This window comes from Arabidopsis thaliana, chromosome 3 (genome assembly GCF_000001735.4).
Source record: "Arabidopsis thaliana chromosome 3, partial sequence".
NCBI classification, from domain to species: Eukaryota; Viridiplantae; Streptophyta; class Magnoliopsida; order Brassicales; family Brassicaceae; genus Arabidopsis; species Arabidopsis thaliana.
This window is the reverse complement of record NC_003074.8, coordinates 7,208,548-7,231,498: the sequence shown is the minus strand read 5'-3', so window position 1 is coordinate 7,231,498 and position 22,951 is coordinate 7,208,548. Positions and strand designations below refer to the sequence as shown.

General features: G+C 34.0%; 5 protein-coding genes, 1 long non-coding RNA gene and 1 other non-coding gene across 12 annotated transcripts; 5 read left to right on the top strand and 2 right to left on the bottom strand.

The window, feature by feature from the left end:
• The first annotated feature begins 304 nt into the window (after window positions 1-304).
• Window positions 305-1,431, top strand: AT3G20680 (plant/protein (DUF1995)). The gene has a single exon (NM_112959.3). The coding sequence runs from the start codon at window positions 336-338 to the stop codon at window positions 1,350-1,352; it is 1,017 nt and encodes a 338-aa protein (NP_188704.1). The 5' UTR covers window positions 305-335; the 3' UTR covers window positions 1,353-1,431.
• Window positions 987-1,188, bottom strand: AT3G03975. Its single transcript, NR_141053.1, has one exon. It is a non-coding gene; the product is annotated as an other RNA (long non-coding RNA).
• Window positions 1,353-2,109, bottom strand: HTA13 (histone H2A 13). The gene is made up of 2 exons (NM_112958.4): window positions 1,839-2,109; window positions 1,353-1,745 (listed from the first exon to the last, which is right to left on the bottom strand). The coding sequence occupies exons 1-2, from the start codon at window positions 2,025-2,027 to the stop codon at window positions 1,536-1,538; spliced, it is 399 nt and encodes a 132-aa protein (NP_188703.1). The 5' UTR covers window positions 2,028-2,109; the 3' UTR covers window positions 1,353-1,535.
• Window positions 2,110-2,701: 592 nt separating this feature from the next.
• On the top strand, window positions 2,702-6,462 carry OCT4 (organic cation/carnitine transporter4). Its single transcript, NM_112957.3, has 2 exons — window positions 2,702-3,400; window positions 5,060-6,462. The coding sequence occupies exons 1-2, from the start codon at window positions 2,989-2,991 to the stop codon at window positions 6,226-6,228; spliced, it is 1,581 nt and encodes a 526-aa protein (NP_188702.2). The 5' UTR covers window positions 2,702-2,988; the 3' UTR covers window positions 6,229-6,462.
• Window positions 6,463-7,208: 746 nt separating this feature from the next.
• AT3G20655 lies at window positions 7,209-7,281 on the top strand. The gene has a single exon. It is a non-coding gene; the product is annotated as a tRNA-Arg (tRNA).
• A 127-nt stretch (window positions 7,282-7,408) lies between these two features.
• AT3G20650 (mRNA capping enzyme family protein) lies at window positions 7,409-10,766 on the top strand (the record flags this gene model as incomplete). Of its 3 annotated transcripts, none has more annotated exons than NM_112956.6 (13): window positions 7,409-7,635; window positions 7,964-8,103; window positions 8,199-8,267; window positions 8,347-8,418; window positions 8,515-8,616; window positions 8,729-8,785; window positions 9,020-9,158; window positions 9,315-9,379; window positions 9,476-9,526; window positions 9,719-9,781; window positions 9,881-10,004; window positions 10,096-10,157; window positions 10,239-10,766. In NM_112956.6, the coding sequence occupies 13 exons, from the start codon at window positions 7,560-7,562 to the stop codon at window positions 10,329-10,331; spliced, it is 1,113 nt and encodes a 370-aa protein (NP_188701.2). In that variant the 3' UTR covers window positions 10,332-10,766. The 3 variants fall into 3 exon arrangements, with proteins under 3 accessions (NP_188701.2, NP_974346.1, NP_001326771.1); NM_202617.2 differs by having other exon boundaries at window positions 7,414-7,635; window positions 9,479-9,526; window positions 10,239-10,700; NM_001338490.1 differs by having other exon boundaries at window positions 7,560-7,635; window positions 10,096-10,700.
• Window positions 10,767-18,024: 7,258 nt separating this feature from the next.
• AT3G20640 (basic helix-loop-helix (bHLH) DNA-binding superfamily protein) lies at window positions 18,025-21,189 on the top strand. Of its 4 annotated transcripts, NM_112955.3 has the most exons (7): window positions 18,025-18,529; window positions 18,626-19,313; window positions 19,397-19,513; window positions 19,906-19,968; window positions 20,209-20,274; window positions 20,391-20,441; window positions 20,696-21,189. In NM_112955.3, the coding sequence occupies exons 1-7, from the start codon at window positions 18,300-18,302 to the stop codon at window positions 20,843-20,845; spliced, it is 1,365 nt and encodes a 454-aa protein (NP_188700.1). In that variant the 5' UTR covers window positions 18,025-18,299; the 3' UTR covers window positions 20,846-21,189. The 4 variants fall into 4 exon arrangements, with proteins under 4 accessions (NP_188700.1, NP_001325512.1, NP_001325513.1 ...); NM_001338488.1 differs by having other exon boundaries at window positions 18,032-18,529; window positions 20,391-21,163; NM_001338489.1 differs by having other exon boundaries at window positions 18,096-19,313; window positions 20,696-21,159.
• The last annotated feature ends 1,762 nt before the right edge of the window (window positions 21,190-22,951 follow it).

The following is a 22,951-nucleotide window of genomic DNA, read 5'->3' as shown; positions in this document are numbered from 1 at the left end:
TTCAAATCAAGTTAACCAGACCTATGAATTAGTCTTCTTGCTTTCATCTTATTTTAATATTAATTTGTTTCTCATCTCTTTATGCAATTATATAATGAAGATTTATAAGTTATCAAATTACAAAACAGAGAGACAACAAGTGACGAGCAAGGTACTTTTGTTTAAGCAATTCCTTTGTTTTGTTTACTTTATTTTCGGTTTGGTTATATAAACCGACCCAAACCGAAATCAAATTTTCGTTTATGTAACTCGATCGGTTTTGTCTCATTTCTTATTTGAAGTTTTGAACAACCTTATCCTCTTTCTCTTCTCTTCCTCATCATCAGAGATCAGCCATGGCTTCTTCGACTCTCTTCAAACTCAATTCACAGACATTCAAAGCTCTAAACCCATCTCCTCCTTCGTTATCTCCTCCCAATTCCAGAATTTTCCATCTTCATTTCTCCAAATCACTCTCACAACAGCATTCAAAGCTCAACCACAAATCAACCACTACTCGTTTATTCGCTCCTCTCTGTTCCTCTCTTCCTTCACCTTCTTCTTCTTCTCCTCCCCTTTCCAAAGAAGAAGCCATTAATCAAGCCAAAACTTGTCTCCTTTCATGTCTCATCAAACCCTTAAACAACCCAAAACTCGCTTCCCCAAAACTCAGGAAGCTCAAACAACCAAGATTCCGTCTTGAAATCCCAATCCTTGACGATGATTCTCCTTCGTCACTCTCTCAGCTCGCTTTCTCGATCTTTCATGACTTACCCATCTCGAGAAGAGGCTCTAATGTCAAGCTTCTCTTCCTCTGGCCTAACCCTTCATTCATCGATCCCGCCGTTAAAGCTTTCCGGTCAGACTCTATCCACCACATTGCCATGTCTCCGGTCTCAGACTCTCTTAAAACAGCTCTGAGATCTGCTGACGTGGCGATCTTCATGGCTCCGGAGAAATCGCAGCTGGAGGATGTTAAGACCGCGAGTGAAGCTTTTTCTACAAAACCTGTAGTAATGATCAATCCGAGATGGTTGTTTGAAGAAGAGAAAAGCTTTGGAGATGGCTTTATTGGTTCCTTTGAAGTGATTTATGCGTTCACTGGCTTAGAAGTGAGAGGAGTGTTTAGTAAGAGAAAAGGAGTGATCTTTAAGTGTGTAAGAGACGGTGTTGTGAGTGGAGAAAGATGGAATGTTCTCGTTGAAGAAGAAGAAGGTAATGGTACTTTGAAAGTTGTTTCACAATTCAATTCTCGACCATCAATCGAAGAAGTTGAGCTTGTTCTGTATAACTTGATGGCTATGAATTCTCCTATTACCAAATCAGCTAAGTTTCTTAGTGATTTGGTTTCAAATATCACTGGGAAGAAGTAGTTTGTTAGGACTTCAATGTGTATTGATTGTGGATTCAATTCAAAATAATAAGATTTTAATACTTGTTTTTGAAGCAAAAGAGAGACTACACAACACCATTAATGAAAACTAATTCAGATCTAATCTAATGAAAGACTAAGCTACACATTAATTAGCTAAACAACCACAACACAAATCCCTAATCTAATCTTCATCAGCGGAAGGTTTTGAAGCACCAGCTTTCTTGGGAAGAAGAAGACTGTGAATGTTAGGCATCACACCTCCATTAGCAATCGTCACATCTCCAAGCAGTTTACTCAGCTCCTCATCGTTTCTCACCGCGAGCTGAATGTGACGTGGCACAATCCTAGTCTTCTTGTTATCCCTAGCTGCGTTTCCAGCCAATTCCAATACCTACAACACAACAGATCCAATTTAGAAATTAGGGTTTTACGAAATTGAAGATCGAAAGAGTAAAGAGATATAGGGAGAGAAGGGGATAATTACCTCAGCGGCGAGGTATTCGAGAACGGCGGCTAAGTAAACCGGAGCTCCGGCACCAACACGTGTTGCGTACTTGCCGTTCTTTAGAAAACGAGCGATACGACCAACGGGGAATTGGAGACCGGCTTTGCTGCTTCTCGATGTTGATTTCTTAGCAACGCCAGATCCGAGAGTTTTGCCGCGACCCGCCATTTGTGATTTGGGAAGAGAGATAGAAAAAGTTGAAAATTCTCAATGCGAGGGAAATTAAGATAAGCGTAAGAGGACGCTCTTTGGTTATTATATATACTGTGTAGAGACGGTTGAGTGATTCTTATCCAATAATAAACAATCACGCGGATCGATGTTACTGCCGTTGGATTAGATTATGATCGACGGTTTATAATTGGCACGCTTGAATTTACGTTTTTATACTCCTGAATTCATTGTTAGAATTGGGATTGACGGAAATACCCTTCAGTGGGTATAATCGACATGATTTAAATAGTGAAAATATTTTGTAACTCAAACATATTTTCGCAAAATAACTACTAAAATAGTAGATTAATGATATTTTTAGTTTGTTAATTATACACATCTAATTTTAGTGAATGTTATGAATAATTTTAAAATTTATGAAAATCTTACTTTTAAAACGTATAATATGGAAATGTGGTATATACATTCATCAAAATTGTGTGACACAATTTCAGGTTTATCATAGTATATATTTTTCTAAACATGATTAATCAATTTTTAGCATGTCGTATTAATTACTAATTCACGATTACACATTAGGTAATCAACCATATATAGAATCATGTGTTTTTGACTTTGAAATGAAATGTACAATACTAATTTGAGAAATAATACATGATGTGTCTTACTAATTTTCAAAGTGACAACTCATAAACGTTAATAACATGACATAGTTAAAATATATATAAGCAGAGCATGTAGTCAATATCGTCAACAAAAAAAAATAGTTACTAAATCAAAAGAGAATAAAAAACGCTAGAGAAAAAAAGAAGGAAAAATTGTTTTCCGATAAACAAGAGATATAAATACGACAAAGAAGCCACCTCCTTCTTCGCGTCAAACCAAATCAAGAACGCCTTTTAAACAAAAACACAAACACAAAAACAAAAACACTGTAAAAATCAAAACATAAATTATGGAATCTCCGGAGGATAGAAACGGTAACGATGTCCGACAACCGCTGCTAGAGAAAATTCCGGTGAAGAAAGAAGCGGAGGGAGAGGAGAGATTATGCATAGATGAGATGTTACAAAGATATTGCGGCGAGTTTGGGAGGTGGCAGTTGAAACACTTCGTGTTGACGTGTATTGCTTGGGCTTTAGAGGCGTTCCACACGATGGTGATGATATTTGCCGATCAAGAACCCGAGTGGAGATGCGTCGGGTCGGATTGTCGGGTCGGGTCATTGAACTGCGAGTTGGATCCGAGTTCTTGGGAATGGACGGCGGGTAAAGGGAGCTCCACGGTGTCGGAGTGGGGATTGATTTGCGGCGACAAGTATAAAGTTGGTCTTGTTCAGGCTCTCTTCTTCGCCGGCTGCATGATCGGTAAGTTTTTTTTTTCCCTTCTATATTTTTTTTGTGATTTAGGAAAATTACAAAAACAGTAAATTACAGCTGTAGCGTGAAAATGATTTTTTTCACGTCGAATAGTTTTTCTAATTACAGTCAAAAAAAGAAGATTAAACTCTAATCTTGGATTATCTTCTTAAGAAAAATAAATAAATACATAATTAGGAGTTTAGTATAGTTTCTGAGTGTCTTATCTAATTCGATAAGACAAAAAAAAAAATCATTCTAAAATTATGAACTTGTAATTTAGTGGATTTAGCTCTTTACGTGATTATCCGATAATTAATGAATATATCAACAAACAATAAATTAGTTGTTAGTTGTGTGCATAACTTAGCTAGTGTATATCGATCGCACCAATAAATTAGTAAGAGCAGATCAATGGGCACGTTGGCTTGAATCTGGATATTCGTACCACGTGCCTTGATCACATGAATCTTTTATGATTATCCGAATTTTAGAAAATAACACTATAGAGTAAAGATATACCTCACTTTTTTTCCGATATACCTTTCATTTCTATAGTATATTATAAATTTTGGATGATAATGCTTTAAAATTTTAACCCATTAGGCGGTCCAAGTTTACACACGTAAAAAAAATGATTGGCGAAGAAGAAAAGATAGACTTTGATAGGTATGATTGGTGCCAAAAAAAGAAAACAAAACTACTAAAATGACCCAAAAAAAATGTATAATATACGTGTGACTGACTAACGAGTTGATCACATTATATATTATCTTGTTCGCTTTTTTGGTTTAAAGTTATAAAATTCCTTCTTAATTCGTTGCATTGATCTGTAAAGTCGAAACACACAAATCTCTCGCGGCATGGCTTGCCCCTCTGGCCTTGTCTGCAAATAAACATTGGGTTATACGCTTCAGACTTAAATCATGATTCTTTTGTCGTAAAAACATAAGTTCATCCACATCATTTCATTACTTTAAAAAAAAAATTTGAACTATACTTATTGATGAAAGTTTGAAATATGTTTGACATCCCGTAATTGTTTTTACATCTACTTATGGTCTTGGTTAACACAGTATTCGTTAGCGTTTATATGATGATATTAATGAATGATGCTAACAACATTCACGTTCACATTTGACACAAACGAGGCCAAAAACATCTTAACTACATGTATAATTGCACAAACAAACAAACAAAATGATCATTATAATATGACCCACCTAAATAATAGAAAAACCAACAGTTGTTTGCCTTATTTTGGCTAATGTTTAGATTACTTTATAAAAAAGGACAGTTTGGCTCTGGATTATCCAATCTCTACATTTGATACACATTATACAATGAATAGGATATACGAAGGAATATCCAATTAGAGTTGCATACTAGTCAAAAATTTTACATGTAACTGGCATGAAGACGTCATCTTCCATGGTTGAAGATATCGTTTTCATGTCAACAAAAAAAGATTGTGAAACATTGGTCCAACATATCTCAAAAAACAACTTTATGTAGACCATACATGCGTTATGGTCCCGATGAACTTACCAAATCTTTGATAAGTCTTTAACCAAAGTTTAACTACTGTATACCTTTTTCTGATTACATTTTCTAATTACAACTTACAAACATGGCCTAATGATAGTGTACCGACTCAATAATGTGCAGGTGCAGGAGTATTCGGACATTTATCGGACTCTAAGCTAGGAAGAAAAGGCTCGCTAACAGTTGTATGCATTATCAACGCAATCTTTGGTATCGCGACAGCTTTCTCCCCAAACTACTGGACCTATGTAGTTCTCCGTTTCTTGACTGGTTTCAGCACCGGTGGTGTTGGCCTAACCGCGTTTGTCTTAGCCACTGAACCCATTGGACCGAGCAAACGCGGTGTAGCCGGAATGTCAACTTTCTACTTCTTCTCCGCGGGCATTGCAGTTTTATCCGGCATCGCTTACGTTTTCAGATCGTGGAGGGAGCTTTTTATAGTGTCATCGTTACCATCTCTCTTGTTCCTACTCATTGTTATCCCATTCATATCCGAGTCCCCAAGGTGGTATCTCGTGAGAGGCAAAGTAGATGAGGCGATGAAGCTGATGCATTCGATCGCTAAAACGAACGGACGTCACATTCCAGCTGGTGTCACTCTTGCTTTAGACGACGATGTGGAAAATAACAACGGGGAGAGGAATACCGCTGTTGAGGGTTCGCTGAAAGATGTTATACTGTCGCCTCTCATGCGGATGAGACTTGTCATTTCGGTTGCCATAAGTTTCACAGTCTCTATTGTATACTACGGACTAAGCCTCAACGTAGGCAACCTCAAGACCAATCTTTACCTCAACGTCTTTGTCAACGCGGTGTCGGAAATGCCGGCATTTGCTATAACCGCGGTTTTACTAGACAAGTACGGGAGGAAACCGCTGTCCATAGGGACACAGTGGTTCAGCTGCGTTTTCTGCCTCGTTGGATTCTCTGTATGGGGAGCTGGTCCATGGAAATCAGTTAGAATGGTGTCAGGGGTTTTAGGGATATTCGGGATGGCAGGAACGTACAATCTTCTGTTCATATACATCGCGGAGCTGTTTCCAACAGTGGTGAGGAACGCGGCATTGGGTTGTGCGACTCAAGCAGCTCAAATGGGAGCGATTCTGGCGCCGTTTGTGGTGGTTTTAGGGGAAGAGTTACCTTTTGGGGTGTTTGCGGTTTGCGGGTTAGTGGGAGGTGGGCTTGCGTTTTACTTGCCAGAGACGTTAAACAAGCCGTTGTATGATACAATGTTTGGGATGCACGAAGCTGAGAGTGAGAGTAACAGAGAAAGAGGAGAAGTAATATGTTAAAAGAAACAGAATTTACACTTAGACATGGAGAGACACAAGTCAAGATCTTAGAAAATAGGTGTTTTTGAAATGTCGAATTGTTTTTGTAGTCTTACATGTTTCTTCGCTTTAACAGAGATAACATTGATTTTGCATTAAAGTCTATGGGTCTTGAAATGGTGGTACATGTTAACAGAGATAACATTGATTTTACTACCACAAACAATAAGCATTGTAATGCACGGTAAATACAAACCAATATTGCTTGCAAGAGAAACAAAGAAGTTAATCGGAAAGTGAAGATTGAACCAATTTTGCTTGCTAAATAATGAGGAAACGACTTATTTGTTATGAAATGATGGATTCTCATACTCTCCCTAGAACCGGAGGAGGCTTAACATCTTCAGCAACAGGAGAGGCTCCATTAACGTTGAATCCACCTCCAAGCGTGGGATGAATTCATTTTTTGACAAAAAAAATTCATACTGTATAGTGTATACGCTTGCAAATCCAAAACTATTCCTCCTTCTTACACAGACTAAATTACTTCCATGTTTTTATGGTTTTTGCCATGAGAGTATGGGACCATTGCATAGGCATATAAAGTTTTGATCGTATTCTTAAACCTTTTTTCATTTTTATGAAATATTTATGGATAGGTTATCATCGACGTGAAATTACAAGAACATTTAAAAAGAAGATAATCATAGTATGTTGTCATGCACATAAAATTAGTTTTGATGGCAAAATACCAAATATCATAGACTTGTTACGGTGTTACCAGTACGTAGCACTATCAATGCCATTCCCATGAAAATAAACATGTTGTTGGTATCAAATTCTCTAGTATTATTGAATTGAAGTTTACACTAATAATGTGATTGTCAAAAACTATGTTAATGTTATGAACTCTTTTACCAGTATTATTCTATCCTGAGGTCTTCTTTTATATTTTTTTGTTTCACAAATATATAATTAATTTTACGAAAAGTAACAGATCAGGTTCCATGGCCCAATGGATAAGGCGCTGGTCTACGAAACCAGAGATTCTGGGTTCGATCCCCAGTGGAATCGTTCTACATCGTTACCTTTTTTTTACCGGCCAAAATAATTTGTCGCCTCCGACTCGGAGCGGCGTGAAACAAGCCGCAGCCGCAAGCTAGTAAAACATAATTAAACCAAAATTTTGCTTTTTGCCAAAGAAACACAAACAAATCTTTGATTTAAGAAATCCCCAACTCCAAATCTTTTCTCCTTTATTTGGTTGTCTTAATTGGGTTCTTATTATTGAAGTACATCAAAGAGTTGCAGATAGAGAGAAACATTCGGTAACAAACATCTGAACTGTTGTTATGAAACGAGGATTCTCCGATTCTCCTTCAAGCTCTGCTCCTCCTCCTTCTTCCAGATTCAAATCTAATCCCGAAGGTTTCGTTTCCCTCTCTTCCTCCTCTGTTGATTCGATTTGTGTTCCACAAGGGTTTATTGATGATCCCTCCCTTGCTAGTTCCTTCTTTGTCCCTGAGAGTTGCTTTTGTTTGCCCGTTGGAAAAAGTTTCCTTCTTTATAGTTTCTATCAAGCTTTTCATTCTGATAGAGTGTTAACTGTGTGTTTGCTGTCTTGTTGGAGTTTTAGTTCTTAAGCTTTTACTTTGGATTCTATGGTTTTAATTGTTTAAAGTCTGTTTCTTTAAGCAATCGTTTCGCCAAAATGACTATGATTGTGTAAAGCTTAAAGTCAGATTCTGTCTTTCAGGTGATTCTCAGTTTCTGGAAGATGAGACTACAAAGAATTTTGCCCGGAAAGTTGCTGATCATTACAGTAGGAGAACAAACCAAACATTGGAAGAGCGAGAAGCTAGTCCCATCATTCATTTGAAGAAACTTAACAATTGGGTTGGTTACTCTTTAACATCTCTCTCTGTCCGTGAAACTTGTTGTATTATGATAATTCAATTTTGTTCCTCTTTTTCTTATTCTTATACAAACAGATTAAAAGTGTTTTGATCCAGCTTTATGCTCGTCCTGACGATGCTGTTCTCGACCTTGCCTGTGGGAAGGTTCTTGACTTAAAACAATCTTATTGTTCATGTCAATTGTTATTTCTCAAAACTAATCTCATTGTAATGCTTTTACCAGGGTGGTGATTTGATCAAGTGGGATAAGGCGAGAATCGGGTACTATGTTGGAATTGATATTGCTGAAGGGTCGGTAAGTTTACTGGCTGAATGATAGCTGTATCTTTATTTTGCATATATGTTTTATCTCTATACCTGAGAAGTGCTTCTATGTTGTACTTAATAACAGATTGAAGATTGTCGCACGCGTTATAACGGTGATGCAGACCATCATCAACGGCGTAAAAAGTTCAGTTTTCCGTCTCGATTATTATGTGGGGATTGTTTTGAGGTATAATGAGCTAAGCTCCTCTAGTAGTTTAGGAATCTTGTTGACATGGTATAATGAGATAAGTTCCTCTAGCTTCACTATTTGTAAATCCTAATTGTGTAATTGCTTACAGGTAGAGCTAGACAAGATTCTTGAAGAGGATGCCCCTTTTGATATCTGCAGTTGCCAGGTTTTATATGTTTCAATCTCCTTTCTGTTTTAAAGTACATATCCGGTCAAGTTTGAACAGTTTCAGATAAACTATTTGGTTTTACTAGTCACGAGACTCTACTTCGGCTTTGTAACTAGGTTGTGCCAAAATTAGTTTTTCCCACTGGCATATTGAAGTTGTAGCGTGGTTGAAATATAGTTAGTTGTGTAGTTATGGATTCTAAAGTTACCAAGTCATTGTTTAACTGTGTAGTTTGCTATGCATTACTCATGGACTACTGAGGCACGTGCACGACGAGCTTTGGCAAATGTTTCAGCTTTACTTCGTCCAGGAGGTGTCTTTATCGGAACAATGCCAGATGCCAATGTTATTATAAAAAAACTCAGAGAAGGTTATTTTCGTTTTCCTTCTTTGCTTAGAATTTGATCTGTGATCCTCTGAAAATTGAGTTGCTCTAGTTTCTCCTATACATTTTGTTCTAGTTTCTCCTCAGTGCTTCTGGGTTTTTGGAAATTAAACTGTTATTTGTTGTATACTGAATACGCAGCTGAAGGTTTGGAGATTGGTAATAGTGTTTACTGGATTCGTTTTGGTGAAGAGTATTCCCAAAAGGTGACCTTTCTTTGTCCTTAGTTTTGACTTTATCCGTTTTCCGGAAAGTCCTTTCTTTCCTGGTTCTAATGATGAGTTTCTCGTTGTATGGTTCAGAAGTTCAAATCTAGCAGCCCATTTGGTATCGAATACGTGTTTCATCTCGAGGTACCTAATTTATCTACAGTATTCTTGAGATATTCACTTAGTCTACCGCAGAAACTTAAGCATTGTAAAGGAAACTATATCTGTGTAAATATATTGTAAGAACACGACTACCTATTAAATGGAGATTCCAGAAACTTCCCTTGTCATGTTTGCTGTTAAAAAGAAAATATAACATAGGAACTTGTATTGTAGGATGCTGTTGATTGTCCTGAATGGATTGTGCCCTTTAACGTCTTCAAGTCTTTAGCGGAGGAGGTAAATACTTGATGCAGTGTTAACGTGAAAACCTTCTAATTGCTAAAAACACTGGTTCATATTTGTGAGTGTGACATTGTCCCATGAATTTTTGGATAGTATGATTTAGAGTTGGTATTTGTGAAGAACTCCCACGAGTTTGTCCATGAGTATATGAAAAAGCCAGAGTTTGTCGAACTCATGAGAAGGCTTGGTGCTTTGGGTGATGGTAGCAATGATCAGAGTAAGTCTTTGTTCGATTCTTGCTTCATATCATCCTTTTGATTCTAACCAAATGCGAGATAACAAAACTAACTTGATTAGTATCTTTCCAGGCACATTATCAGCTGATGAATGGGAAGCTGCATATTTATACCTCTCTTTTGTCTTGAGAAAGGTTTGTCTCCTTTTTATCATCTTTCAATCTTCACCTTTCCTGCTTCGTCGGTAATGTCTATTTAACGGGTGGATTTTATAGAGGGGAGAATCAGATGGAGCTCGAAGGAGCGGGCGGAGGAAGAATGGGAAAATGAACTTGTCGAAAGATGATGTTTTGTATATCGATAGCTGAAGTGTCAAAGAGTGTTTCTTTTACTCTTAGAGTCTCTGTTTTTGGTCTCACTTCGTTGTCTTACGTTTTTGGCCATTTGAATTGAGAGATTGCATTACTTTAGAAAAATCTGATCCGTTCACAAGAAAGAAGATGAGAAGAAGCCAAATAATATTATAGTCGTTGAACACTTGTGTTTTCAAGTGTATAGGCTTTGATATACCATCAGGATGATGAACATGGTTACCATCATGATCATTATTCATGATTTGTATTGTGATGTATTCGTAGCGTACTTTGTTTAACAAGGTCCATGCCTTTTTATTTGTATTACTATCTTTTGGGATTAGGTCGAGTTTGAACTAGAGGAAATTGAGAAAAATTTCAAGCTTTTGTTATGTTACTACTCTCTTAGTTTTTGATGTCAGTTTCTCTTTCTTTTACACTAAAAAGACGCACGATTGACGAGTTTTCTGTTTGTCCTTACAACAATCTCTTACGTAGGTAGAACAAATACAAGAAAGTTTCTAATAGAGCTTAAACAATTGAGAGATCAAACAAAACTTAATCACTACTTGTTTGTCTTTTGTCTCCTTAATTCCACAAGGGAGAGACTTGAAAGCATGTTCTTCCACACAAAGGTGTCGAGTGTACTTTCTGATCAAGAACAAAGTCGGTCGAGCATGTGACTTTGTTTGGTTCTTGTTTTTTGTGTGAAACATTCAGTTTTTGTTCATGTCTTTTGCAATAGATTTAACCAATCGAAGCCTCTGGTTGAACTAGTGTGCTCTACTTTTCTTTTATGGATTTGTGTTTCTTTAATTTTCGGTTAAAACCCGAAAAATATATCACGAGTAGATGTCTCTTAAATTAGAGATGAAACCAAAGAGCCTAAATTAAAAACACATCTGATTAACAGAACCTGTAGATAAGAACTGAATTACTTTATGTAAACTAATTGATACCAATACCACGTCATGCTTAATGAGAGTAATTATAGAAGAAAAAGTTTAATTATATTAAATTATTAATATTGCGTGCTAAGTTCACAATTTCACATATTTCTTCTTTCAAAATTTGAAAACTTTTGTGTATGTAAACTAGTAAACATGACCCCATTTGCACAATTAAAAGCACTTAACAAATATGTTTCAATATTTGCACCATTTATTTTACACCGACAACATCATTTGGCTTGTATCGGTCTCACTAACAACATCGTTTATCATGTTGATGTTGCAAGCATCCCAAGTTTAATAACAAAGTAGATGACAAAGATATAATTCTTTTTGGTACGAAAAGATAAATATCTCTCTAGACGTAGGCAAACTATATACTTTTATAATTTTTATAGGTTAATCATTATGTGATAATCAAATGCACAAAGTCCAATAATTAATGTTTAATTAAAGACCTTACTTTCTCTTTAAGATGATATTCAATTAAGTAAGATAGTCTCAAGAATATAATCAATCATGGCAGATCGAGAAAAGTAGAACAAAAAGTCGCTCCATTATTTGCTCTCTTCGTATTGTTATCATCAATTCTATTTTTCTTTTTCCTTGCCTTAGAAAAAAAAAAAATTTGGTCTTAAATTATTTATTTTTATGATGCAAAAATGAGGTATTGCTATCATACAACTTCGATCTTTCTTGTGCTCTAACTAATTGTCCACGCATATTGATGATTTTCCTCGTACTTTTGATTATGAAAAAAAATAGAAGTATCGAAATACAATTTATGCTTTTTACAACTTCAGGATTTGTATGTGATTATCAAGAAATGGTCCAGTACTACTATAAGTTTATCAACTTATCGTCTGCCTAATGAGTAACACATTTCTCAACAATGGTTGTTGTTAGTTAAAGTTGTATATAATTTTACTAGATGTATACAGCTACAAGTCGAAAGATTAATATCGTAATAGATATAAACAGTTGTTAGTTTTGAAGTGATTAGTCTAGACCTCTAGTTTCGATAATTAACTATGACTATCAAAAATTTATGAACATTGATAACTGAAGAATCTCGAGCCAAAATCCATCCATAATTACAAATTACAAATGAAAGAATAACTCGAATTCTGATCTATATATACCTATCCAAAATAAATCATTTAATGATCACTAGCCCACTATGATCGAGTGTATCATTATATTTTATATGATAATTGTCCTTATATATTATGTATGTACAGTAGATGAAAAATAATATACAAGTATCATAATTTTGTAAATATAGTTTTGAACAATTCATTCGAGATTGGGACCTAATTAACTCCTTTTTAGTAGATAGAGATTTAAATAAGAAATGAGCCCATATAAGAAATGTCAAGAGAATGTTCGGATAGAGGTTTCCGGTAGAGTTGTCCATATCACTTATATGATATTTTTTTATTGCCAAGTTTTTGTTGAGAAGAGTCAATTTTATATTGTTGTTGATGTATCGATAAGATTAACGTTTAAAAGATAATTTTGTTGGAAGCACTAGTTGAAAATAGGTAAATTAATATGTCAACTCCTCAAAAGGATATGTTACATATTTATTTATTTGTTGACTTATTATTAAGTTATAACTTATCATACTGTGATTTCTAAAAACGACTGCTTCCATTTTTTTTATGTTTCATCTTTCCACAGAGATAATCCATTATTCCATTGACACATTACCCTAATTTCCGGAGAAGAAACTCAAACTAATTTTATGAGTCAGACAATTTGGTGACAAAACTTAACCAGCGGGATACAACAAAAGAACTTATGAAAAATCAAAAACTTTAACACTCAACATTGATTAACCAGCGGGATACGACATAAATCTATCTGACTCTTCCGTTTCACTTATAATTTGTCTTTTATTTTGTTTATCATTTTTGAGATATTTTGAAGAAACAAATGAGAGGAAAATAACCAATTATATAAATAAATAAGTTATTTGAACTCATCAGTATCAGAGTCATAATCAAATGATCGTATTATTAACGAGAGGACGAGCAAGTTTTTGTAGATATGTCAACCCCTAATTATACTAATTAAAAATCATAAATCGATTAATTAGCTCTAGAAAGAAGAATTATGATTTGGTCTACATATGTGGGGTTAGGACGGGTGGGAAAGTTGGTGACGATGAATACATTATGCTTTCATTAGAATTATCAATCTCGATTATTAATATTTCATGACATATTTGATTAAGATGTTATAATTCAAATGAATAACACTAGATATAAAATCATATTTCTGATTAGAGTATGTTTTCCTCAAATGATATCAATTCCTTTTTATAACACTTATAGGAAGATGTTAAAGGTATAATAAATCATCTTACATAATTATATAATGTATTTTTAGTCAAAAAGATATAACGTTTCAAAATTCTTGAATGTATCAAAACAAATTCTTTCAATATTCTTATAATTTTAGTCAAACAAATTAAAATAACAAATAAACAATTCCGAAGCCGAGACATTTTATTATTTAACTTAGTTTAGATAATAAGTAATTTTTGTTTTCTTTTAGTAATAGTAAATAAATTATGTTGTATTAGAAACAGATATGATTGTTACGTTTTCCTTTAAACTAAAGGACATAAATCATGATTTTTCCAAGAGAAAACACGTTTATAACAACAAATCAGAAGCTAAGATTAAATTATCCAAATGTAGAAGTCATCAATCTAGATATGAACTCTACCACTAGCTGACCTAAATATAACTTTTACATATTAGTACTTGCAAGTAAGATATATATATGATAATGTATATTTATGTACATAATAATCAATTAATTAAAACGTTTGTGTGGGGGAAGATGTGCTACTAGAATAAGCAAGTACGGCGGGGATATGATTGAAAGAAAGACAAAACAAAACAAAATTAATAATGAAGAAATCGACGAATTGAGTGCGCAAAATTGTAATTAATTAATAATCCATATATTTAATTTCTTAAGGTAGTTGGAAAAATTAAAAAAAAATTAGTAGTATTGTATTACAAAAAGGGATTTTGTCACGTAATGACTTATATAAGACTTATATAAGACATATTGAGACAGACAACAATTCCATTTGATCTGTCCAAGTGGAAGTCCTAGCTGTTTCTATTTCCTTCAGCCTTTTTTTTTTTCTCTTCTTCTTCTTTCGTCTTAGTGCTTATGGGCGGCTTATATTACTAATTTACTATACTGTATACAAATATTTATTATTATTGCATCAGCATGTATGAAATATTCCCTCGTACATGCTTACCAAAGATATGTGAATAGCGACGAATTTAATGACAAAAAATACAAACATACTAACATATATACCTCAATAAATGACTTATAAGTTAGATGTTAAATGACTTAAGATAATCGAAAGAAGATGTAATTTTATTGCTACTCTGTTAATCTATGATTTACCGTGTACATTAAAATATGGTTGTTTAATCATATATAACTGATATGTATATGTATACACATGGTTATATATATCTTATTATATATGGCGAAATCATGGAGAGTGGAGAAACTGAAATAGGTGATAGCAAATAGATGTAACTTTTTCTATGATCTAATCATTAACTGAAGCATTTAACATTTGACGTCAATATGAATGGTACGACTTTGCTTCTTCGTGTCAAATATTTACCTCCAAGTTATACTATTTTACTTATTTCATTTCAATTTGATAAAACATTCTAGCTAACTACGTATATAATTATACCTTCTCCATTACACATACAATGCACTTAGTTATATTTATTGTAGAAAATTGGGGATATTATATAGTGATAGATATATGAAGATTAATCACTTCAAATGTGATGTATGCTTATATATATGTTTAATGTTTAGTTGGAATAATAAACCATAGTACAGTGACTACAGTCTAATTAATTAGCACCATATGCATGCGTCTTATTGAAAAAAAAATAAAAAAATTATACGATAAACTGAAGTCAAAAGAATAAAATAATAAAGCAAAATGCTGAACATGTAAACGATTAAATCACTCACAGATTGACTAGAAAGATGAACTGTGAGATAAATGTCAAACTGATCAGGCGACAGGTATAGTTGAGAGCATAAGAGAAACTTTTAGAGCCAGTGTGTGTGTACACAAATATTTTAAAACCCTACAAAATTATGACGGTCGAGATCTTATCAATTATATAATCGATGGAGTGATGATCGTTTTGGATCTATATAACTATTTTACTTTTGTCGTATTATTTATTGAGTATATTATAAACATGCATGGATTATAAGTTTCTTTTCTTAAAATGTTAGTTTTTTTTTTTTTTTTTTTACACCATTAGGGTGGAACACAAATTCGTGAAATAAAGAGATTATTTCGAATCATAATGCATGATATTTGTGTATATTACACGTTGTTCGCTTAATCCATATGGGAAAGAAAAACAATAATCATCATTGAGTGTGGTATTACTCTTAAGTAAATAAATTTATCGAAAATCAGTTTTTTTTGTCAATAAAAATAATAATGATAAATAATGGAGTATAAATAGTTGATGATGTGATGATGGAAGGCCATGAGAGAGGCCGTGTGGGTTTGTCTCCGCGACAGTCTCTTTCTCTCAGCTTTTCTTTAATTTCTTTCTAAATCTTCACTGTACAATTTACATGTTCATCTTCTTCTCTATGTTTTGTCCTTTTTCATCACACCACACGCTTACGTCATTATGACGGCAATTCTCTACCTCAATCTAGCTACTTACCTATAATGTAAATATCAAATCAATTCTAAAAGGTTTACATTTCAAAAAACATAGGGGTGATGGATCCAACGTATACCAACGGTTTTTGGACGGCGAAAAAATAGCATTTGAAGAGCATGTCGTGTGACACAATCTGGTAAATAATTCTATTAATTGATGGAGACATAACCAATGTAAAGACAATTTGGAAACAAGTTTATTCCATTGTCGTCTATCGTTTTTTTTTCTCCTTGAGCAGTAACACTAGCTAGTTTTTGTAGTGCAGTAGTCAATGTATAGAGTAATGTTGTAAGCAATGCAATTGGATTTTGAACTATTTGACTTGGAGCAAATTAAAATGCGTAGATCATGATGAGTTAATCCATAGTGGTCTAATAAAAAATAGAGCTAAGCAGTAAATTCAAATAGTCACTACTCACGAGCTCAAGTTACATGGGTGAATTTGCAATGGAATCTTTCATTTTCTTGTAAATGTTGCACGTTAAAAAATGGTGGTATTCTTCTTCTTCTTCTTCAAATTATAAGATCACCAACTCAATGGAATGTTGCCGTGGAACTATTGTGTCTCCAATGGCAATCAACTTTTAATAAGTAAGTAATCGTTAGTACTTCGCTTGTAATGTTATTTTAGAGAAATGAACAATCAACACCCCCATTCATTTTTCTTGAATCAATGTAAACTTATATTCAACTCCAAAAAAAGTATTTTGTAAATTATATTCAACACCCCATTCTAAAAGGTAAATTACACCACCAAACCCACATTTTCGATTATTTTGGTTTGTAAACAATTATTCGAATGGTTTTATTTATAAATCGGGTAAGATGGATTCAGTAACTCCAAAATGATTCCAATGTATCTTCAATGAATTTAACATTACAAAAAAAAAAAAAAAATGATTCCAATGTATTAAGAATGTAATGTTTTAGACAGAAACAGGATCATGCAAACTGTAAAAAAAAAAAATTTGCGGTTGTAAGAGAAGAAAGTACGTATGTGATATATTGTTTGACTATATAGAAATTACAAACACTAATGCGAATATTAACAGCAAAATTCAATATCAATATATATGACTTCTTTTTTTTTGGTCGAGCTCGTTGAGAATTGGAAAATGAGAAGAGACAAACGTTAGGCAAAAGAAAATGATTAGGGAGACGACCAGTGAATAAAACACAAATTATATACAATTAATCTTCTAAAAAGTTAAGAGAGAAAATTACCGTAATTAACATTAAGAATAAAAGATGCCGAAAAGAAAAACAAAAAGATTTTTTAAAAAGAAAAGAAAAGAGAAGAGTCATATTCAGGCTCTGACTCTGAGACGAAACAAGTGGGGTCCAAGTGTGAAAGCACGCGCGCACGCCACGTGGAGCCCACTCGTTGACTTGCTGTGACTGGAAAAAAATAAACGCTGAAGTTTCATAGCCAAACTCAAAGGCCAAAATATTAAAATGAATAGAATTATTTTAAAAATATCTCAGTGGTTTGTGACTATGACTGTGACCGTGACTGTGACCCGCTCCTTCTAGTCCATCCTTGGTCTCTCTTGCTTAAAATAAGTCAAATCCATTTCAACCTCCTTTTTTATCCCAAAAATCTATCTACAAAGTCAATTTGTATTTCCTCATTAGCTAGTGTTTTACTTCTCAATGTGAAATACTTAAATCTAGATTTATTTTGTTTTCCTATCAAGTATCAATCATTACTAGTTAATGAATTAAAAGGTTGTTACATTTACATTCACTAAATTGAAGGATGTTAATACAAAATATATTTTACAAAATGTTGTTATTGTATCATTGCGAGTAGGGTGACCAAAAAATAAATTAAATTATAAAGAGTGATATAATATATGCTTGCAAAATGAATAAAAGGAAACTTTACCAAAATATAAAGGAAAGTAGGAGAAATGAAATACTTATTCTTTTTAGTTGTAACCAATGGAAAAATCAACAATATCTTTAGTAAAACAAAAACAGAAGTTGGGAATGACGTGGGCAAGAGAGTCAGCGAGAGCCACCTGAAAAAATGTCAACCAAACATTAATCGGATGTCTTCACTCTTCATAAATAGTTCACGAAAACCCTACCAGGAAAAAATATCCAATTTAAATTGATAAATATTTATAACTATAAGTATCTCTCTCGTGTGGATCCTCATCATTTCATGTAACCACAATCTGAGAAGACACAACAAATTAAGATCCAACATCAATACACACACACATATATATATATATATATATATAGTGAGAAAAAAAGAAGCTATGGGAGATCATCATGATTTCATCAACTCAGGAAGCTGGTGGAAAGTATCTTCTTCTTCTTCACCATCTTCTTCTTCTTCCATGAGAGCAAGCTCTATTGAATCTGGTGGTTCTGCTGTTTTCCATGATAAGCTTCATCATCATTCTTTAGCTACTGATCACCATCTTCAGATGATTGGTTTAGGACTTTCTTCACAATCACCTGTTGATCAATGGAACCAATCTCTCTTGTAAGTCTCAATTTTGTTTCTTTTTTTTTATTTGGTTTCAGTCATAAGATTTATGTGTTTTGTCTTTGTTTTCTTTTTCTTTGCGGGGAACAAAAGACGAGGAGATAGTAAAGCGGAGACAAGCTTTGGTGTGATGCTTCAAGAGAATCTCAATTTAGATGCCACTTCAAACGCAAACGCTAACACAACGTCATCCACATCTTCTTACCAGCTGCAAGAATCTGATTCCTCTCACCATCATCAAGCTTTGTGGCGAGATCCACAAAGCGATTTCAAACCGCAGATTTTAACGAGTGGTGGTAATCGCGGGTTTTTCTTAGATCATCAGTTCAGTCCTCATGGTAGCTCAAGTACCGACAGTAGCACAGTAACATGTCAAGGTTTCGCTGTTGACAACTCGTCAAACGCCATGTACGCAGCAACAACAACAACTCCTAATTCATCTTCCGGTATGTTTCATCATCAGCAAGCAGGTGGTTTTGGCTCTTCTGATCAACAACCGTCGAGGAATCATCAACAGTCATCTCTTGGCTATTCTCAGTTTGGATCATCCACCGGAAACTATGATCAAATGGCGTCAGCGTTACCATCGACTTGGTTTTTAAGATCTTCTCCGCCGCCAAAACCACACAGTCCTTTGAGATTCTCTAATAACGCAACGTTTTGGAACCCCGCGGCTGCGGGAAACGCCGGTGCTCCTCCTCCTCATGACGCGTCTTCTAACTTTTTCCCGGCGTTACAACCGCCGCAGATTCATCCGCAGAGTTTTGACGAACAACCAAAGGTATATATTTATAGCTACACGAACTACTTTATTTAGATTTATGGATATGATCTATATAATTTATATGTATTGGTTGGTCGTAGAATATATCGGAGATTAGAGATTCAAGTAGCAACGAAGTAAAGAGAGGAGGAAACGATCATCAGCCGGCGGCGAAAAGAGCTAAGAGCGAAGCAGCGTCTCCGTCACCAGCTTTCAAGGTATTTTGCTTTGTTGATATTATTTTTTAAATAAGGGGAAAATAAACAATAAAGCTTCTTTTTGGTATGAAAATAAAAGCATCTTTAACGACATTGAAATAAAACCAGCTTTCCATGGTTTTGCCAAAACAATCCGAATCTTTCTATTAAACAAAACCGAAACCCTAATTTGAACAATAAAATTAGGTTTATCATTTACCACCAAAGTATATGCATGATAGGATATTATGAAACATTCTTTTATTGCGAAGTTGTTTTATTTTATATCAAGAAAACAAACATTCTTCCCACAATTCTTGCATAATTGCTTATACTAGATCTCTTTAGTTTTTTTACTTCATAGTATTTTTTTTATAACAAGGATTTGTTTTGATAAAATTTTGCTGAATTAGAGGAAAGAGAAAATGGGGGACAGAATCGCTGCGCTCCAACAATTGGTTTCACCTTTCGGAAAGGTACTATCTCTCTCTCTCTCATTGTCTGCAAATTTTTGCTTTACCTTTCAGAAAGATGATGAGTGTGTATTAGTATATTTGTATACTGTCATTATTACTTATCATGTTATTGTTATTATATCTTTATGGATTTATTTTATATGTAAGGTCTATTTCAATAGATATTTATGTTGGAGATGAATGAATGATATACCATTTCTTAGATTTTGTTTTACTGAATCTCATGTGCTTTTGTGTCAGACTGATGCAGCCTCAGTGCTCTCTGAAGCCATTGAATACATTAAGTTCTTACACCAACAAGTTTCTGTAAGTTAGCCCACTCCTTCGTATTTTTAGTACACAAACATTTTCTGCTACAGTTTAGTTAGTTATTGTATTTCTTCTACTGATGTACAACAAACCTGCAAATGATTATAACTCAGGCTCTGAGCAACCCATACATGAAAAGTGGAGCTTCTTTACAACATCAACAGGTAATATTTTAATTATATAATTTTATGTATACATTATTAAACCATTATCATACTGTTATTATTATTATACCATTGAATAAACGTATGGCTCTCGTTCGCATTCTTTATTACATGTATTTAATATGGTTGCTTCATCTTTAAGATTGGACAATAAAGCATTATTCCAAGAAACAATGTAGCGAGACGGTTTTTGCAACGAAAAAAGAAATCATTTGCAACTTATATTTTTTCTTTGTTTTCTAATGATGATGCAGAGTGATCATTCCACAGAGCTAGAAGTATCAGAAGAACCAGATCTTAGAAGTCGAGGTTTATGCTTAGTGCCAGTTTCAAGCACATTTCCAGTGACACACGATACTACAGTAGATTTCTGGACTCCTACATTTGGTGGGACTTTTAGATAGATATATAGACGGAAAATCGTATATTAGATGTCGGGTAACGTACGTATCTTTTTTAACTTATAATATATACGTTGATTGCTGATAAGAATCACCGCATTTTTAAACGAAGAGGAGATAAGTTAATGGACAAGTGAAACGTGTTGTCCATTTATACTTCTTATTCATAGAACTAAAAAATAATGTGTAATTGAAGAACCATGCATAGATATATAAGAGCTATTGAGATTTGACATGTATTTTTTCACACGACCAAATTAATTCCAAACATATATCTATAGGTTTTTTTGGGGGGTTATAATAGTTATGTATGAAAGATAGATGTTTTTTTTTTTTTTTTTTTTTTTTTTTTTTAACATTACCTTCATTTATAAAACGAAATCGAATACACACCGCCTCCAAAACGAGTAACACCTACAAAACAACAAAGAAAAGTAAAACAAAGCATATGATCAAATAAAGAGACCGAACCAAGTGGCGAGGTACGATAAACCATTGGGGCCAATACGTTGAGCTCGTGAGAGAGGATCAAGATGAGTGCGAATAAGATTCTTTATCTCCATAATCAGTCCAGCAGCAGGTCTCGAAGAAGAAGTGTGCAGACGAGTGTTCCGTTCCCTCCAAAGAGTATAAACATTGATTCAGAGAAGAATAGATGTTATGTATGAAAGATAGATGTTAAGTTATTCGTTAGAGAAGAATGTAGGGATCTATAATGTAAGTATTGTCTTCATTGATTCAGAGAAGGAGAAAGGTGATTTAATTATGGAGAAAAGGAGCTTTTGTTTCTTCCTTTTTTTAGCTATTCTAATTTTTGAAAGGGAATAATTAGATTCCACGAATAAGAGAGAGTAATGTGTTAATATGCATATTTTGATTGGACAAGAGGAAAAAAATCTTGGGACAGATATATTTTTATAACTTTGGAATAATGTTAGTGGAAGTAAGATATGGCCCACAATGGTTTTTACTTTTATATCAGAAAGGTTCTTTATTGAACACTTGTTAAAGAAAAAAAAAGCATTTCATGCTTCCCAAAAATCCGCCTCCTTACATTTTCATTAAACTGAATTATTGTTTAAAGGGATACGAGTATTTTCAAAAGAGAAATAGTTTTCTATATGGAGAAACTTGTATGGAAAAAAATCGGCTCTGCTATTTTGTTGTCAACAACTCTAGTGGATTTAGGCCTTTTTAACTTCTTATATAGAAATTTGAACCAACACAGTGAGATCTAAGGACATGAAGTTAGATCACTGACCTATCAATTCCAGTTTGATTTTGATATATCATTGTCCGTAAAAAAAATATGAAAAATTTCTAAAATTGAGGTAACTGAAAAAGGTGACTTCTGTTCTCTTTAGAGTATTGTTATCCCGCGATTCTCATTTATACTATTCATCAAATTACCACTAGTTCATGCATAAGTTATACATTGAGTCATTGATAAACGATATATACTCGGACTATTATTAGTATTATAGTTTTCAGCACCACATGTAAAGTTGTCTTGTTTCGTAAATATAGTTTTCGTCGACACTGTTGTGGATGTATTTGATTTTAAATTCTGAGAAATGTACAGACTTGTGATATTCCGTGATTGGAATTGGCCTTATGAAAACAAGACAACTTTAATTAGCTAAGTAGCCCAAAAACACATTAATTAAACAATCGAGTTGAACCAAAACATTTTAGCATGCTAGAAGAACCAAGGAATCTTTGTGGAGTTGGATCTGATTCATCACCATTGTTCATTCTTCATAAATCATAAGCATTCATATATTACATGAACTTTGAATACCTCTTTTTCCCAAGAGTAGACATCCACCTTTTTTTTTTCATTTCAAAAATCATCAAACGATATCCTCACACTTAGTAATTTTCGTGTTGAACAAGAACATGTAAAACCCACATTGGCCACATTGTGATTTATGGTTTCTTCTTTTGATTCATTCTACATCCATGCATATGGGTCAATCAAATAGTCTTGGGTCTATTGGGTAAATACAAACTCTAATGGGCTGTACAATATTCTTTTTGTGTATCCAAACTCTATCCTTAATTTAGAATATTTTCAAAATTAACCCAACAAAAAGTCGGTTAACGAAA